The sequence below is a fragment of the Patagioenas fasciata genome, chromosome 1, assembly GCF_037038585.1.
Source record: "Patagioenas fasciata isolate bPatFas1 chromosome 1, bPatFas1.hap1, whole genome shotgun sequence".
In the NCBI taxonomy this organism is placed as follows: domain Eukaryota; kingdom Metazoa; phylum Chordata; class Aves; order Columbiformes; family Columbidae; genus Patagioenas; species Patagioenas fasciata.
Genome location: NC_092520.1, coordinates 1582791 through 1600830, shown reverse-complemented (window position 1 = coordinate 1600830; position 18040 = coordinate 1582791). Strand labels below are relative to the sequence as shown.

At 64.2% G+C, this 18040-nt stretch overlaps 1 protein-coding gene across 1 annotated transcript; it reads right to left on the bottom strand.

Annotated features, from left to right (window-relative positions):
• Positions 1-1889: 1889 nt before the first annotated feature.
• On the bottom strand, positions 1890-14585 carry STARD10 (StAR related lipid transfer domain containing 10). The gene is made up of 6 exons (XM_065834892.2): positions 14329-14585; positions 7613-7760; positions 6780-6883; positions 6424-6541; positions 5107-5159; positions 1890-5025 (listed from the first exon to the last, which is right to left on the bottom strand). The coding sequence occupies exons 1-6, from the start codon at positions 14488-14490 to the stop codon at positions 4798-4800; spliced, it is 813 nt and encodes a 270-aa protein (XP_065690964.1). The 5' UTR covers positions 14491-14585; the 3' UTR covers positions 1890-4797.
• Positions 14586-18040: the final 3455 nt, after the last annotated feature.

The window sequence follows — 18040 nt, the reverse complement described above, 5'->3', positions numbered from 1 at the left end:
CCCCCATTGCTCAGCACCCCCCCCACCATCCTCATCCTCCTCTTCATCACCCCCCTCATTGCTCAGCCCCCCCATCGGGGTGTCCTCCCCAGCCCCTGCCCCCGCCATCCTCATCCTCCTCTTCATCCCCCCCCCATTGCTCAGCACCCCCTTGGGGTGTCCCCCCTGTCCCGTCCCCCCCCATCCTCATCACCCCCCCATTGATCCGCACCCCCCAGGGTGTTCCCTCCACCATCCTCATCTTCATTAATCCTCCCACTGCTCAGCACCCCCACCACCATCCTCATCCTCCTCTTCATCACCCCCCCATTGCTCAGTGTCCCCCTGGGGTATGTGTTGCCCCCGCCATCCTCATCCTCCTCTTCATCATCTTCATCACCCCCCCCTACTGCTCAGCACCCCCTTGGGGTGCCCTCCCCAGTCCCTGCTCCCCTCCATCCTCATCCTCCTCTTCATCATCACCCCTCACTGATCCGCACCCCCCCAGGGTGTCCCCCCCACCATCCTCATCTTCATCCCCCCCCCATTGCTCAGCAGCCCCCCCCGAAGTTTCCCCTTCAGACCCCCCTCGCCATCCTCATCCTCCTCTTCAACACTCCCTCCCCCACCACCCTCATCTTCACCCTCCTCTTCATCACCCCCCCACTGCTCAGCGTCCCCCTGGGGTGCATGTCGCCCCCCCATCCTCATCCTCCTCTTCATCATCTTCATCACCCCCCTCATTGCTCAGCCCCCCCATCGGGGTGTCCCCCCCAGCCCCCCTCCCTCCATCCTCATCCTCCTCTTCATCCCCCCCCCCATTGCTCAGCACCCCTTTGGGGTGTCCCCCCTGTCCCGTCCCCCCCCATCCCCATCCTCATCACCCCCCCACTGATCCGCACCCCCCAGGGTGTCCCCCCCACCATCCTCATCTTCATTAACCCTCCCATTGCTCAGCACCCCCACCACCATCCTCATCCTCCTCTTCATCACCCCCCGCATTGCTCAGCGTCCCTCTGGGGTGTGTGTCGCCCCCCCCCATCCTCATCCTCCTCTTCATCATCTTCATCGCCCCCCGCCATTGCTCAGCCCCCACCCGGGGTGTCCTTCCCCCAGCCCCCTCCCTGCCATCCTCATCCTCCTCTTCATGCCCCCCCCATTGCTCAGCGCCCCCATCGGGGTGTCCTCCCCAGCCCCTGCCCCCCCCCCCCCCCATCCTCATCCTCTTCTTCATCCCCCCCCATTGCTCATCACCCCCTTGGGGTGTCCCCCCAGCCCCCTCGCGCCATCCTCATCCTCCTCTTCATCATCACCCCTCACTGATCCGCACCCCCCCAGGGTGTCCCCCCCACCATCCTCATCTTCATCCCCCCCCCATTGCTCAGCAGCCCCCCCCGAAGTTTCCCCTTCAGACCCCCCTCACCATCCTCATCCTCCTCTTCAACACCCACCCCCCCATCCTCATCCTCACCCTCCTCTTCATCACCCCCCCCTTGCTCAGTGTCCCCCTGGGGTGTGTGTCGCCCCCCCATCCTCATCCTCCTCTTCATCATCTTCATCACCCCCCTCATTGCTCAGCTCCCACCCGGGGTGTCCCCCCCCAGCCCCCTCCCTGCCATCCTCATCCTCCTCTTCATCATCACCCCCCGCTGATCCGCACCCCCCTCAGGGGGTCCCCCCCACCACCCTCATCCTCCTCTTCATCCCCCCCCCAATTACTCAACACCCCCCAGAGTGTCCCCCCCCTTTCCACGCGGGACAAATCCGGGGGGGGGAGTTCAGCATGGGGGGGGCCCCAGCACCCCTCAGCACCCACCACAACGAACCCCCCCCTCGGCCGAACCCACTGTGGGACACGGGGCGGGGGGGGGAGGGCAGCATAGAGTCCACGTCCCCCCCCGCACAGCAGCTTTAGGTTTATTTGGTTTTATTCCGAAATAATCAGCTCCGGTACAAGGTACAAAATCCCCCTCCCCCCCCAATGCAAAGTGAACCCGGGGTGGGGGGGGACACGGGACAAGGGACAAACTCCAGAAATCCCGATTCAAAGGCCTCGAATTCCAGCACTGAAAGCGCTCGCACAGCGGGGCCCCCCCCGCCGGGAAACGGGGGGTGGAACACCCCAACACCCCCCAAAAAACATCCCGAGGGGTCGGGAACCCCCCAAACCTGCCTGAAAACGCTGGGAGCCCCCAGAGTGTCTGAAAGAGCTGGGAGCCCCCTCCCCCAAAATGCATGGAGGTGCCAGGACCCCCCCCAAACATCTGGAGGTGCTGGGAGCCCCCCAAACACGCCTGAAGATACTGGGAACGTCCCAAGACCCCCCCCAGCACATCTGGGGGTGCCAGGAGCCCCCCAACATGCATGGGGGTGCTGAGAGCCCCCCAAGACCCCACCCCAGAATATTTGGGGGTGCCAGAAGACCCCCAGGTCCCCCCAACACATCTGGGGGTGCCAGGAGCCCCCCAACATGCATGGGGGTGCTGAGAGCCCCCCAAGACCCTCCCCAGCACGTTTGGGGGTGCCAGGAGCCCTCAAGTCCCCCCAGAATATTTGGGGGTGCCAGGAGCCCTCAAGTCCCCCCCAGAATATTTGGGGGTGCCAGGAGCCCCCCCAGGTCCCCCCAGCACATCTGGGGGATGCCAGGAGTCCCCCAACATGCATAGGGGTGCCAAGAGTCCCCATGACCCCCCCCCCCGGCATATTTGGGGGTACCAGGAGCCCCCAAGACCCCCTCAGAATATTTGGGGGTGCTGAGAGCCCCCCCTTTCCTTTGTGATCCCCCCGGGGTGACAACTGAAGGACACTTTGGGTTTGGGGACAATGTGGGTGTCCCCCGGTGGCTGTGAAGGGACCAGACACCCCCTGCAGGGGGGGGGACCTGGGGGCAGCCACTGGTTTGGGGGGGGCGGCATGACCCCACTGTCCCCAAATAGGGTGACACAAGTGGGGTGCCCCCAAAATGAGAAGTGTGGGTGCATGGGGACACAGTGATGTGGGGACACGGGGAGCTGTGTCCCCAACCTGCATGGATGGGGGGGACACAGGGACAAAACATCCTCGGGGGGTTCATTAGTTAACACTTGTCCCCAAACAGGGTGACCGCAGTGGGGGGGTCCCCTAAAACAAAGTGTGGGTGCATGTGGACACAGAGTGATGTGGGGACACAGGGAGTTGTGTCCCCAAACTGCATGGATGGGGGGACACAGGGACAAAAGAACCCCAGGGTGGGGAACCATGGGGGGGTCAATTAATGTTTGTCCCCAAAGAAGGTGATGGGGGGGGACCCCCCAAACCGAAACTGTGGGTGCAAGAGACACAAAGTGATGTGGTGACACATGGTGACACAGGGACTCATGTCCCCAACCTGCATCGACAGGGGGACACTGGGCTAAACCAACCCCTGGGGGTTCATCGGGGGGGTCAATTAATGCTTGTCCCCAAATGGTGACAGCAGCATGGGGGGGTCCCCCAACCCAAAAGCGTTGGTGTGAGACACAAAGTGATGTGGGACTCATGTCCCCAACCTGCATTGCTGTGGGGACACAGGGACTCGTGCCCCAACCTGCATTGCAAGGGGGACACCAGACCAACCCAACCCCGCGGCGGGGGGGCCCAGGGAGTATTAATTAACACTTGTCCCCAAACAGGGTGACAGCACTGGGGGGGGATTCCCCAAGCCAAAAGTGTGGGTGCAAGAGACACAGAGTGATGTGGGGGCACAGGGACTCATGTCCCCAACCTGCATTGATAGGGGGACACAGGGACTCATGTCCCCAACCCGCACTGATGTGGGGACACCAGACCAACCCAACCCCTGGGGGTCATCGAGGGGGTCAATTAATGCTTGTCCCCAAATGGTGACAGCAGCGTGGGGGGGTCCCCTAACCCAAAAGCGTTGGTGCAAGACACAGAGTGATGTGGGGACACAGGGACTCATGTCCCCAACCTGCATTGATAGGGGGATATAGGGACTCGTGTCCCCAACCTGCATGGATGGCGGGGACACAGGGAAAAAACCATCCCGGGGGGGGTCATTACTTGTCCCCAAACAAGGTGACAGCAGCGGGGGGGATCCCCCAACCCAAAACTGTGGGTGCAAAAGACACAAAGTGATGTGGTGATACAGAGCCTCGCATCCCCAACCCGCACGGACATGGGGACACGGGGACTCGTGTCCCCAACCCGCACTGATGCGGGGACACCAGAACAACCCGACCCCTGGGGGCTCATCAGGGGGGTCAATTAATGCTTGTCCCCAAATGGTGACAGCAGCGTGGGGGGGTCCCCCAACCCAAAAGCGTTGGTGCGAGACACAAAGTGATGCTGGGGATACTGGGACTCGTGTCCCCAACCTGCATTGATAGGGGGATATAGGGACTCGTGTCCCCAACCTGCATGGATGGGGGGGACACAGGGAAAAAACCATCCCGGGGGGGGTCATCACTTGTCCCCAAACAAGGTGACAGCAGCGGGGGGGATCCCCCAACCCAAAACTGTGGGTGCAAAAGACACAAAGTGATGTGGTGATACAGAGCCTCGCATCCCCAACCCGCACGGACATGGTGACACAGGGACTCGTGTCCCCAAACCACAGTGATGTGGGGACACCAGAACAACCCGACCCCTGGGGGCTCATCAGGGGGGTCAATTAATGCTTGTCCCCAAATGGTGACAGCAGCATGGGGGGGTCCCCCAACCCAAAAGCGTTGGTGCAAGACACAAAGTGATGCTGGGGATACTGGGACTCGTGTCCCCAACCCGCACTGATGCGGGGCCACCAGCCCAACCCGACCCCGCGGCGGGGGACCGGGGGGGCTAATTAACGCTGTCCTCGTCGCTGGCGTCGCCGCGCTCGTCCTTGCCCTCGGCCAGGGCGCTCTCGTCGATGTTCTCCAGGGAGTCTGCGTGCTGCAGGGACAGCTCGGCCAGCGGCAGCGGGGGCAGCCGGCTCTGCTCGGGGTACAGCCAGGGCTTGAACTGCGGCTCGTGCTTCGCCTTCCACTCCGGGTACTTCAGACACGCCTTGTACATCTTCTTCATGGCCTGCCGGGGAGGGTTTTGGGGTGCTGGGGGTGCTGGGGGACACACGCGCGCCCCCCGCCCGCCCCGGGGACGTGGACTCACCTTAGGGGCCAGGAACTGCGAGGATTTGTTCACCACCCACTTAGGGAGGGAGCCTGGGGACACAAGAGGTGGCTGATGGGTTGGGGACACCCCCGGTGTCCCCGCCGTACCCCCCTTCCCGGGTCACCCTCCCTGGGGACAGTCCTGGGAAACCGGGGTTCGGCCCAAACCGCCGACTCGGCTTTGCTTCTGGGAAAAGCCGTTTTGGCCGCCTCGTCTACCCCAAAATAGAAATGTTTGAAGAGAACCGGGCCCAAAATGTTCCCTCCTGGCGTTGCTCCAGCATCCCCGCCCTCTGCTGCCTGTCCCTGCCTGCTCCTGCCTGTCCCTGCCTGCTCCTGCCTGTCCCTGCCTGCTTCTGCCTGTCCCTGCCCTCTGCTGCCTGTCCCTGCCCTCTGCTACCTGTCCCTGCCTGCTCCTGCCTGTCCCTGCCCTCTGCTGCCTGTCCCTGCCTGCTCCTGCCTGTCCCTGCCCTCTGCTGCCTGCTCCTGGCAATTCCTGCCTGTCCTTGCCCACTCCTGCCTGCTCTTGCCCTCCTGGGTCTCCCTGCCTGCTGCTGCCTATTCTTGGCCAGCCCTGCCTGCTGCTGCCCACTCTTGGCTCTCCCTGCCCACTCCTGCCTGTTCCTGCCCATCCCTGCCTGCTTCTGTCCGCTCTTGCCCTCTGCTGCCTTCTCCTGGCCATTCCTGCCTGTCCCTTCCCTCTGCTGCCTGTCCCTGCCTGTCCCTGCCCATCCCTGCCTGCTCCTGGCAATTCCTGCCTGTTCCTGCCTCCCTGCCTGCTGCTGCCCATCCCTGCCCACTCCTACCTGCTCCTGGCCATCCCTACCTGCTGCTGCCTGCTCCTGCCCATCCCTGCCTGCTCCTGAGTCTCCCTGCCTTATCCTGGCCATCCCTGCCTGCTCCTGCTTATCCCTGCCCACTCCTGCCTTCTCCTGACCATTTCTGGCCCACCCTGCCTGCTGCTGCCTTCTCCTGGCCATCCCTGCCTGTCCCTGCCCACTCCTGCCTGTCCCTGCCCATCCCTGCCTGCTCCTGGCCCTTCCTGCCTGTCCCTGCCCTCTCCTGCTTGTCCCTGCCCATCCCTGCCCGTCCCTGCCCTCTCCTGCCTGCTGCTGTCTATCCCTGCTTCTCCTGCCCATTCCTGCCCGTCCTTGCCTGCTCCTGCCCGCCCAAGCCCACCCCACACCCACCCACCCCTCCAGGCTCCAGCAAACATCCAGCCCTATTTATCACCCCATTACGGGGGCGGGGGGGCGGTGACTCTCACCAAATGCCACCAAGATGGGGGAGCTGAGTGTGTGTCCCCCCCCATTACCTTTAGGGTCCACCTGCGCCAGGTAGGTGATGGTGCAGCTGTTGGCGCCCGTGCCCTCGATCAGATAACCCGTCTGGATGGAGACCGCGCGCACCATGTCCTTACGGGGGGGGTACTTCTGCGGGGGGGGACACAGTGACAATTGATGGGGGGGACAAGTCGGTGACAAGCACTGAGCACAGGCAGGGCTGCCCAGACCCCCCAAAACCCATCTGTGTGACCATGGGACAAACCCAACCCCGTTTTGGGGGGGACAGCACCCCCTGCCACCCCCCCAGGTCCATCCCAGGGGGGACAGCACTCCCTGCCACCCCCCAGCCCCATTTTTGGGGGGTTGCCCCCCCAAGGGGACTCACCGGGTGCTTGACGGAATAATTCATGATGATGTAGTCGGTGCCCATGGGCAGCCAGGAGCGCAGCGTGATGACGTCCCGGTTCTTCAGGGGCTTGGGACACCTCCCTGGGGACAACGGGGGGGACACAGGGGTGTGACACCCCCCCTGGCATAGACACTCCCATCCTGTCCCCAAAATCCCTCCCGAAGTGGTACCCAGGTTTTTCCCAGAGATGCTGGACCAGGGATGCTGGACCAGGGATGCTGGACCTGAGGATGCTGGACCAGGGGATGCTTGACCTGGGGATGCTGGACCTGGGGATGTTGGATCAGGGATGCTGGACCAGGGATGCTGGACCAGGGATGTTGGACCTGGGGATGCTGGACCAGGGGATGCTGGACCTGGGATGCTGGACCAGGGATGTTGGACCTGGGGATGCTGCACCAGGGGATGCTGGACCAGGGATGTTGGACCGGGGATGCTGGACTGGGGATGCTGGACCAGGGATGTTGGACCTGGGGATGCTGGACCAGGGGATGCTGGACCAGGGGATGCTGGACCAGGGATGCTGGACCAGGGATGTTGGACCTGGGGATACTGGACCTGGGGATGCTGCACCAGGGGATGCTGGACCAGGGATGTTGGACCGGGGATGCTGGACCAGGGATGCTGGACCAGGGGATGCTGCACCAGGGGATGCTGCACCAGGGGATGCTGGACCAGGGATGTTGGACCGGGGATGCTGGACCAGGGATGTTGGACCTGGGGATGCTGGACCAGGGATGCTGCAGTGACAGTGACAACCCCAAGGCTCGGGTGTCCCCCCTCAACCCTGAGTGTCCCCCGCTCCTCACAGGCGTAGTAGCCCACGTCGGAGTTGACCGTGAGCCTCCCGATGTCGAAGGTCTCGATGACGTTGCTGTCCCATTTCTTGCGGTACTCGATGTCGTGCAGCACGTCGTACAGCGTGGCGGCCGGCACGTCCTTGCACTCCATCCTGCACTGCGGGGCGGTAGGAGCAGTTTTAGGGGGTTAGGAGCGGCTCCAGGGATTTAGGAGCAGTTTCAGGGATTTAGGAGCGGTTCTAGGGGATTAGGGGCAGTTTTAGGGGTTTAGGAGCAGTTTCAGGGGGTTAGGAGCAGTTTTAGGGGGTTAGGAGTGGCTCCAGGGATTTAGGAGCAGTTTCAGGGTTTAGGAGCGGTTCTAGGGGGTTAGGAGTGGCTCTAGGGGTTTAGGAGCAGTTTTAGGGGGTTAGGAGTGGCTCTAGGGGTTTAGGAGCAGTTTTAGGGGGTTAGGAGCAGTTTTAGGGGGTTAGGAGTGGCTCCAGGGATTTAGGAGCAGTTTCAGGGTTTAGGAGCGGTTCTAGGGGGTTAGGAGTGGCTCTAGGGGTTTAGGAGCAGTTTTAGGCGGTTAGGAGCAGTTTTAGGGGTTTAGAAGCAGTTTTAGGGGTTTGGGAGTGGCTCTAGGGGTTTCGGAGAGGTTCTAGGGGTTTAGGAGTGGCTCTAGGGGTTTAGGAGCAGTTTTAGGGGTTTGGGAGTGGCTCTAGGGGGTTAGGAGCAGTTTTAGGGGTTTGGGAATGGCTCTAGGGGTTTAGGAGCAGTTCTAGGGGTTTAGGAGTGGCTCTAGGGGTTTAGGAGTGGCTCTAGGGGTTTAGGAGCAGTTTTAGGGGGTTAGGAGCAGTTTTAGGGGCTTAGAAGCGGGTTTAGAGGTTTAGGAGCAGTTTTAGGGGTTTAGGAGCAGTTTTAGGGGTTTGGGAGTGGCTCTAGGGGTTTAGGAGTGGCTCTAGGGGTTTAGGAGCAGTTTTAGGGGGTTAGGAGTGGCTCTAGGGGTTTAGGAGCAGTTTTAGGGGGTTAGGAGCAATTTTAGAGGTTTAGGAACAGTTTTAGGGGTTTGGGAGTGGCTCTAGGGATTTAGGAGCAGTTTTAGGGGTTTAGAAGCAGTTTTACATGTTTAGGAGCAGCTCCAGGGGGTTAGGAGCGGTTCTAGGGGTTTAGGAGCAGCTCCAGGGATTTAGAAGCAGTTTGGGGGGTTTAGGAGCAGTTTTAGGGGTTTCAGAGAGGCTCTAGGGGTTTAGACGGAGTTTTAGGGGTTTAGGAGTGGCTCTAGGGGGTTAGGAGTGGTTTTATGGGGTTAGGAGTGGTTTTACAGGGTTAGGAGTGCCACTGTCTGCCACTGCACCCTCAGCAGCGAGTGTCAAATTCTGCACCCACAGAGCCCGTCCCTGTCCCACGGAGCCTGTCCCCAACCCCACAGAGCCTGCCCCCATTCCACAGAGCCAACCCCACGGAGCCTGTCCCAGCCCCACAGAGCCCGTCCCAGCCCCATGGAGTCTGTCCCCAGCTCCACAGAGCCTGTCCCCAATCCCATAGTCCCTGTCCCCAACCCCATGGAGCCCATTCCCAGCCCCACAGTGTCTGTCCCCATCCCCACAGAGCCTGTCCCCAGCTCCACAGTCCCTGTCCCCAGTTCAATAGAGCCCATTCCCAACCCCACAGAGCCTGTCCCCAACCCCACAGAGCCTGTCCCCAACCCCACAGAGCCTGTCCCCATCCCACAGACCCCATCCCATGTCACCACTGCTCATCCCCATCCCTCGCATCACCCCCCCCGCTCCATGAGCCTCCATTCTGCCACAAACTCGTTTGGGGACATCCCAGCGAGGCGGTGTCACACACCCCCAGGTGACACCCTCGGGGACCCCCCGCTGTCCCCACGCGGGCAGGCAGGTCGGGCAGCGCTGCCCACGCAGGCAGCGGGTGACTCAGGCCCTGCCTGCACCCGGGGGGGGGCGGGACGTGACTCATGTCACCGGTGTCACCAGGAGAGGGGACGGTGGCAGCCGGGAAGCACCAGCCCTGAGTCAATATTGACTCTGCCGTCTGCGGGCGAGGAGGAAAAACCAACAGCAAAATGTCCCCTGGCGGGGGGGAATGGGGACAACTCCCCCCTGCCCCACATCCTGGGGGGGTGACAGTGCCACCAAGCACTGGTGACATCCCCTCCTGCCCGCAGCCACGCGGTCATTAATTAAAGAGCAGATCCCCCCCGTGGCCCGGATGTTAATTGGGATCATTAGCGACCGGACGCCGCGTCTCAAGGTGACCTGATGATAAATAATTAACGAGCGGAGCCGGGGTGCAATAATTAACGAGAGGGATGGGGACAACCCAGCCTCGGGTCCCTTCCCCATGTGTCCCACACGATGGCTTCGCTCCATTCAGAACATCTTCCCCGGGGCACTCGTGTCCCCAAGTGTCACCGGTGTGAATTATGGGGTCCCAATTGGTGTCGCCCACCCCACAGCCACTTTGGGGACAGTGACAATTAACAAGGAGCCCCCGAGGTCACTGACTCCCGTGTCCCAAGAGCTGCTGATGGTTGTGTCAGGTCCCCCTGTGCATCTTTCCCAGGGTCCCCAAGTGCCACCAGTGTGAATTGGGGGGGTCCCAGTTGGTGTCCCCCAAACCACAGCCACCCTGGGGACAGTGACAATTAACAAGGAGCCCCCGAGGCCACCAAACCCCTCGTCCCAAGAGCTGTTGATTAATCAACCCTCAGTTGATTCAGTGTCAGTTCCCCCCATGTGTCTTTCCCAGGGTCCCCAAGTGCCACCAGTGTGGATTGGGGGGTCCCAATTGGTGTCGCCCACCCCACAGCCACTTTGGGGACAGTGACAATCAATGAACAGCCCCCGAGGCCACCAAACCCCATGTCCCAAGAGCTGCTGATGGTTGTGTCAGGTCCCCCTGTGCATCTTTCCTGGGGTCTCCAAGCGCCACCAGTGTGAATTGGGGGGTCCCAGTTGGTCTCACCCATCCCACAGTCACCCTGGGGACAGTGACAATTAACAAGGAGACCCCAAGGCCACCAAACCCCATGTCCCAAGAGCTTCTGATGGTTGTGTCAGGTCCCCATGTGCATCTTTCCCAGGGTCCCCAAGTGCCACCAGTGAACTGGGGGGTCCCAGTTGGTGTCCCCCAAACCACAGCCACCCTGGGGACAGTGACAATTAACAAGGAGCCCCCAAGGCCACCAAACCCCATGTCCCAAGAGCTGCTGATTAATCAACCCTCAGTTGATTCAGTGTCAGTTCCCCCCATGTGTCTTTCCCAGGGTCCCCAAGTGCCACCAGTGTGGATTGGGGGGTCCCAATTGGTGTCGCCCACCCCACAGCCACTTTGGGGACAGTGACAATCAATGAACAGCCCCCGAGGCCACCAAACCCCATGTCCCAAGAGCTGCTGATGCTTGTGTCAAGTCCCCCTGTGCATCTTTCCTGGGGTCCCCAAGTGCCACCAGCGTGAACTGGGGGGCACCCAGTTGGTGTCCCCCACCCCACAGTCACTTTGGGGACAGTGACAATTAACGAGGAGCCCCCAAGGCCACTGACTCCCGTGTCCCAAGAGCTGCTGATGGTTGTGTCAGGTCCCCCTGTGCATCTTTCCCAGGGTCCCCAAGTGCCACCAGTGAACTGGGGGGTCCCAGTTGGTGTCCCCCACCCCACAGCCACTTTGGGGACAGTGACGGTTGCCGAGGAGCCCCCGAGGCCACCGAATCCCAAGCGCTGCTGATGAATCAGCCCTGGGTTGTGTCAGGCCCTGGTGGCACAAACTTGTTTCCAGCCTCCCGAAAACAGGTTAAACGAGACCTGCATCCCTAATGGGACGAGGGGGGGACAGGGGGTGGTGGCAGCTGCCACAACGGGGACAGACCTTGGATTACAACACCCAGCCGAGAAAAGCAGCGAGAAAACAGCTCCGGGGGCAGCGGGCGCCACCACAGCCCCCAGACCCGCCACAAAGTCGGGGGGACAGACCCCCCGGTTTGTCCCCGTGGTGCCACATCAGTGACACCACGTGCAGCACGAAACCCCGCGGGGACATCCCGGGGGCTGCTGGGGACCTGGGGGGTGGCACAGGGACTGCGGGTCCCCCCCACTGTCCCCAACACCTTGGGGTTTTGGGGACAAAGTGACGTCTTGGTGGGGTTGAGCTGAGCAGCGCCCCGAACCTGGGGACACCCCAAAATGGAGAGTGAAGGAGCGCACGGCCTTGGGGGGGCTGCTATGGGCCTGGGGGGCTGTCACAGCTCTGGGGGGGCTGTGACGGCCCTGGGGAGGCTGTGACAGCTCGGGGGGGGCTGTGACGCCCTTGGGGACCAGGACATCCTGGTGCCACCCCAGGACCAGGACATCCTGGTGCGCGTCCGGTTGCCGTGGGTAAACGTGGCAGCGCGGGATCGCCGGGGCGGGCAGGGGACAGGCAGGGGACAGGCAGGGGACACTCACCCCGTTATGTGTGTGCACCCACAGAGAGCAGCACCCAACCCACCGGTGACACTTTGGGGTGCAGCAGCACCCCCAGAGCAAGCGGCAGGGCCAGGGGACACAGTGACAATGAACGAGGAGCCCCCGAAGCCACCGAATCCCAAGCGCTGCTGATTAATCGACCCTCGGTTGTGTTGGGTCCCCCTGTGCATCTGGGTCCCCAAGTGCCACCAGCGTGAACTGGGGGGGCTCCCAGTTGGTGTCCCCCACCCCACAGCCACTTTGGGGACAGTGACAATTAATGTGGAGCCTCTGAAACCACCAAACCCCATGTTTCAAGCGCTGCTGATTAATCAACGCTGAGTTGTGTCAGGTCCCCCCGTGCATCTTTCCTGGGGTCCCCAAGTGCCACCAGTGTGAACTGGGGGGCTCCCAGTTGGTGTCCCCCACCCCACAGCCACTTTGGGGACAGTGACGGTTGCCGAGGAGCCCCGGAGGCCACCGAATCCCATGTCCCAGGGCAGGGGGGCTGGGACATGCTCCCCCACACTGGGGGGACACCCAGACCCCACGTCTGGTCCCCACGTCCCTGTGTGGGGTCGGGTCCACACCCCTGGTTGGGGGGCAGCACCCCGCACGCCACGGGACTCGCTGCCACCGTGGGGACCCGTCCCTGGGTCACGGCGACCCGACCGCGCCGCCCGCGCTCTGCCGCGCCGGCGCCCGCCAGCAAACAGAGGCGGGTTCGCCGCCGCCACCGCTGTCACCGCCCCAGGGACAGGTTTCCCCGGCGCTGCCGGAGCTGCTTGTCTGCGCGGCTGCTGCAGAGCCGGGAGCGAGCAGGCCGCACCGCCACCGCCACCACTGGCACCGACACCACCGGCACCGGCACCGACACCACCGCCACCGCCACCGGCACCGCCACCGGCACCGCCACCGGCACCGCCACCGCGGTGACAGCGATCCAGCCCCCTTTGCAGGGGTGCTGGCGGGACGGGGACACCGCCAGCCCTGCGGAGGCTCCAGCGTGCCACAGTGGCCCGTGGCCACCAGCGTCCCCAGCTTGATGCTGCTCCTGTCCCCAAGTTTTCCCGCTGACGCTGCCCGTGTCCCCGCGGTGCCAGAGGGACGTGCCAGGACGAGCCTGTGCCAGGGTGAGCCTGTGCCAGCACGGCAAAGCGGCACCGGGGACAGGAGACCTGCCGGGGGACACTGGGGACCCGCAGAGCTGTGGAAGCTTCGGTGTCCCCTCCAGTGAGGGGACAGCCCAGAAGGGGACACCCCGGTGTTCCCCAGATCCCCCAGCCCCATCTCAGCGCAGCGAGCGCTGGGGACATTCCTGGGACTGGAGGGGACAAGTAGCACGGAGGCCCCATGGTCACACACCCCAGGGGTCTCCCCAGGGGAGTCCCCAGTCACCCGCCTTGTCCCCAGGGGTCCCTACTTGTCCCTGCTCACTCCTGGGGTCCCCACTCACTCCCAGAGTCCCCACTTGTCCTGGGGTGCCAGCTCACCCCCGGGTCCCCACATATCCTGGGGTCCCTTTCCACAACAGGGTGCCAGCACCCCCCTCGCTGTGTCACCCCAGGGTCCCCACTTGCCACAGGGTCCCCACTAACCCTGTGGTCCCCGGCCCCCCGGGGCGCTGGCTCATCCCAGGTCCCTTTTGGCCCCAGGGTCCCCAAAAACCCCTGGGGTCCCTGCTCACCCCAGGGTGCCGCATCACCCCAGGGTCCCCATTTGTCACAGGGTCCCCACTCATCCCAGGGTGCCGCATCACCCCAGGGTGCCCACTTGACACAGGATTCCCGCTTGTACCCACTGTTCCTGCTTACCCTGGGGTGCTGGTTCACCCCCCAAGTCCCCACTCACCCCGGGGTCCCCACTCACCCCGGGGTGCTGGTTCACCCCCCCAAGTCCCCACTTGCTGTGGGGTCCCTGCTTACCCCCAAATCCCCACTCACTGTGGGGTCCCGGCTCACCCCAGGGTACTGGTTCATCCCTGGGGTCCCCACTCACTGCAGGGTCCCTGCTCACCCCAGGGTGCCGCATCACCCCCCAAGTCCCCCCTAACCCCGGGGTCCCTGCTCACCCCAGGGTGCTGGTTCATCCCTGGGGTCCCCACTCACTGCAGGGTCCCTGCTCACCCCAGGGTGCCGCATCACCCCTCAAGTCCCCACTTCCCTGCAGCTCCCCCCAGCACCCCTCGCTGCCCCCCACCATCCCCCTTGCCCCCCATTCCCCACCACCCGCCGGCTCCCTGCCCGTCCCCAGGCGCTGGGTCCCCTCGCTTGGGGGTCTCACCTTGATCTTATGGAGGGAGCGCTCGGGCTCCAGCAGCTGCACCCAGACCGCGACCCCCCCCTTGCTGTAGGTCAAGCTCCAGCCGCGCTCCGACTCGCACTCCGCCCGGAACGCCCCGAAGTCCCGGTCGTCGGGGATCTGGACGCTGTCGCGCCCCGACATAGCCCCGGGACACCCCCTTTTCTGTTTGCCTTCTTCCTCCCCCCCCCCTTCACGGCCAGTGCCGCGTTACGGCGGCGCCGGCATCGCCGGTGCGCGGTGCGCGCTGGGCCGGGGCGGGGCCCGGGGCGGGGCGGCCGGGGGGCCCGGGGGGGGGGACCGGGGAAGGGAGAGAGTCAGCCCGGGGGCGGGACCGGGGGTCGGGGTGCGGGGAGAACCGGGGGGAGAGACCAGGGGGACACCGGGAGCACCGGGCGGGGACGCGGGGATCGGTGGGGGGAGGCCGGGGGGACACCGGGAGCACCGGGCGGGGACGCGGGGATCGGTGGGGGGAGACCGGGGGGACACTGGGATCACCGGGCGGGGACGCGGGGATCGGTGGGGGGAGGCCGGGGGGACACTGGGAGCACCGACGACACGGGGATCAATGGGGGGAGACTCGGGGGACACTGGGAGCACCGAGCGGGGACCCGGGGATCGGTGGGGGGAGATCGGGGGGACAGTGGGAGCACCGAGCGGGGACGCGGGGATCCGTGGGGGGAGGCCGGGGGGACACTGGGAGCACCGACGACACGGGGATCAATGGGGGGAGACTCGGGGGACACTGGGAGCACCGAGCGGGGACGCGGGGATCGGTGGGGGGAGACCGGGGGGACACTGGGAACACCGAGCGGGTACCCGGGGATCGGTGGGGGGAGACCGGGGGGACACCGGGAGCACCGAGCGGGGACGCGGGGATCGGTGGGGGGAGACCGGGGGGACACTGGGAGCACCGAGCGGGGACCCGGGGATCGGTGGGGGGAGACCGGGGGGACACCGGGAGCACCGAGCGGGGACCCGGGGATCGGTGGGGGGAGACCGGGGGGACACCGGGAGCACCGAGCGGGGACCCGGGGATCGGTGGGGGGAGACTGGGGGGACACCGGGAGCACCGAGCGGGGACCCGGGGATCGGTGAGGGGAGGCCGGGGGGACACCGGGAGCACCGAGCGGGGACCCGGGGATCGGTGGGGGGAGGCCGGGGGGGCACCGGGAGCACCGGGCGGCGACCGGGGGTTGAGACCGGGCGGGTCGGGAGAGGAGGGAGTCATTTCGGGGTAGGTACCGGGGGTCGGGGTGCAGGGAGAACCGGGGGGGAGCGGCAGCTCCGGGGCAGCACTGGGGGATCGGTCTGGGGAGCACTGGGGGTTGCAGAGAGAACGGGGGAGGGAAGAGACCGGGGGGAGGCACCGGGAGCACCGGGTGGGGAGAGACCGGGAGGGATCGGGAGCGGAGAGTGGCATCTCGGGGGGGGCACCGGGGGTCGGGGTGCAGGGAGCACCGTGGGGACCTGGAGGGAGCCGGAAGGGGTGCAGGGAGCTCCGGGGCAGCACTGGGGGAGCGGTGGGGGGAGCACTGGGGGTTGCAGAGAGAACTGGGGAGGGAAGAGACCGGGGGAGCAGCGGGAGGGGAGAGACTGGGGGGGCATCGGGAGCAGGGGGCGGGACCGGGGGGGAGACCCGGACTGGCAGCTCGGGGGTGGCCCCGGGAGCACTGGGTGGGGGGAAAGCCCGGGGGAGCACCGGGGGGTGGAGTGGGAGACAGATGCACCCGGGTGTTGTACTTGCACAGACACCCCCCCGTGCACCCCCACGCTGCCTGTGCACATGGACAGGGGTGTGCGCTGCCTGCACACAGGCACGGGTGCACACACGTGTCCTTCACCTGCACACACCCATCCCCACGTGCACATGCGTGCACATGCACGTCCTTCTGCACACACACAGGTGCACACACGTGTCCCTCACCTGCACACAGGCATGGGTGCACACACACGGGTGCACACGTGTGTCCCTCACCTGCACACAGGCATGGGTGCACAGACACGGGTGCACAGACATGGGTGCACACATGTGTCCCTCACCTGCACACAGACATGGGTGCACAGACATGGGTGCACAGACATGGGTGCACACGTGTGTCCCTCACCTGCACACAGACATGGGTGCACAGACATGGTTGTGCACACACAGGTGCACACGTGTGTCCCTCACCTGCACACAGACATGGGTGCACAGACATGGTTGCGCACACACAGGTGCACACGTGTGTCCCTCACCTACACACAGACATGGGTGCACAGACATGGTTGTGCACACACAGGTGCACACGTGTGTCCCTCACCTGCACACAGACATGGGTGCACACACACGGGTGCACACATCCCTGCCTGCACGCCCATGGGTGCACACCCCCCCAGACACACTCACCCCATCCTGCCCCACACCCCAGTGTCACCCCAGGGCCCCGTTCTCCCCATTTTCAAAGGGTTTCCTTTGCAAGCAGGACGGGGGGGCCGGGGCGCCAATGGTGCAGGAGCGGGACCCTCGCCCTGACCCTGTGCTCGGTGGCTGTGCTGCCACCATCTCCGTGTGCAGCCACCAGCATCGTCCCCCTGGTGTGACCAGGGACACAGACGATCGGTGCCCGGTGAGCACATCCCCTCCACAGTCACCAGCATTGTCCCTCTGCTGTGACCAGGGACACAGTGGGTTGGTGCTCAGTGACCACGTCCCCTCGTGCAGCCACGAGCATCGTTCCCCTGGTGTGATTGGGGACACAGGTGATCGGTGCCCAGTGAGCACGTCCCCTGTACGGTCATGAGCATCGTTCCCCTGGTGTGACTGGGGACACAGAGCCCCTCCCCAGGATGTGGTGACAGGGGGTGCGGGGCTGTCACCGTGCTCTGTCCATGGGGACCTTTTGGGCTCCCCAACCCTGACATGGAAAAACGAACCAAGCGGGGCTTGGATCATCCCATGGAAACCCCTGAGGTTCTCAGGACATGGGGCAATGCCGGGGGTGGGGGACGGTTGGACCCGATGACCTTAAAGGTCTTTTCCAACCCAAATGATTGTGATCCTATGGTGCAGGGTGACCCTGTCCCCTGTCCCCCCAGCCCTTCCGACACCCCCACATCTGCTCCCCCCTCAAACCCTGCCTTTCCCCCACGCTGTCCCCAGGTGAGCACAGCAGGTCCTGGCATCCCCAGCCTTTTCCCCCTGGGCAGACACCCAGGGGCCCAGGCAGGGCCCAGCAGGGGTGCAGCACCCAAAATGGGGCAGGTGGATCTGTGGGAACAGAAACCCTGTGCGGAACTGGGGGAACTGGAGGAACTGGGGAGATGAGCTGGGAGAACTGGGGTGGGGCAACTGGGGAGCTGGGCTGGGGAACTGGGGAGATGAACTGGGGAACTGGGGGAACTGGGGAGATGAGCTGGGAAACTGGGGAGATGAGCTGGGGGAACTGGGGTGGGGGAACTGGGGAGCTGGGCTGGGGAACTGGGGAGATGAACTGGGGAACTGGGGAGATGAACTGGGGAACTGAGGGAACTGGGGAGATGAGCTGGGGGAGCTGGGAGAACTGGGCTGGGGAACTGGGGGAGCTGTGGGAACTGGGCTGGGGAAACTGGGCTGGGGAACTGGGGAGCTGGGCTGGGGAACTGGGGAGATGACCTGGGAGAACTGGGCTAGGGAACTGGGGAGATGAGCTGGGGAACTGGGGAGATGAGCTGG

What these genes read in the sequence shown, in the direction of transcription:
- STARD10 (XM_065834892.2), bottom strand. Translation starts at nt 14,490, where the DNA reads ATGTCGGGGCGCGACAGCGTCCAGATCCCCGACGACCGGGACTTCGGG. An exon ending in GCTCCCTCCATAAGATCAAG is followed by an intron (nt 7,761 to 14,328) that starts GTGAGACCCCCA and finishes ACCGCCCCGCAG; the next exon opens with TGCAGGATGGAGTGCAAGGA. An exon ending in GGCGCAGGTGGACCCTAAAG is followed by an intron (nt 5,160 to 6,423) that starts GTAATGGGGGGG and finishes TTGTGTCCCCAG; the next exon opens with GCTCCCTCCCTAAGTGGGTG.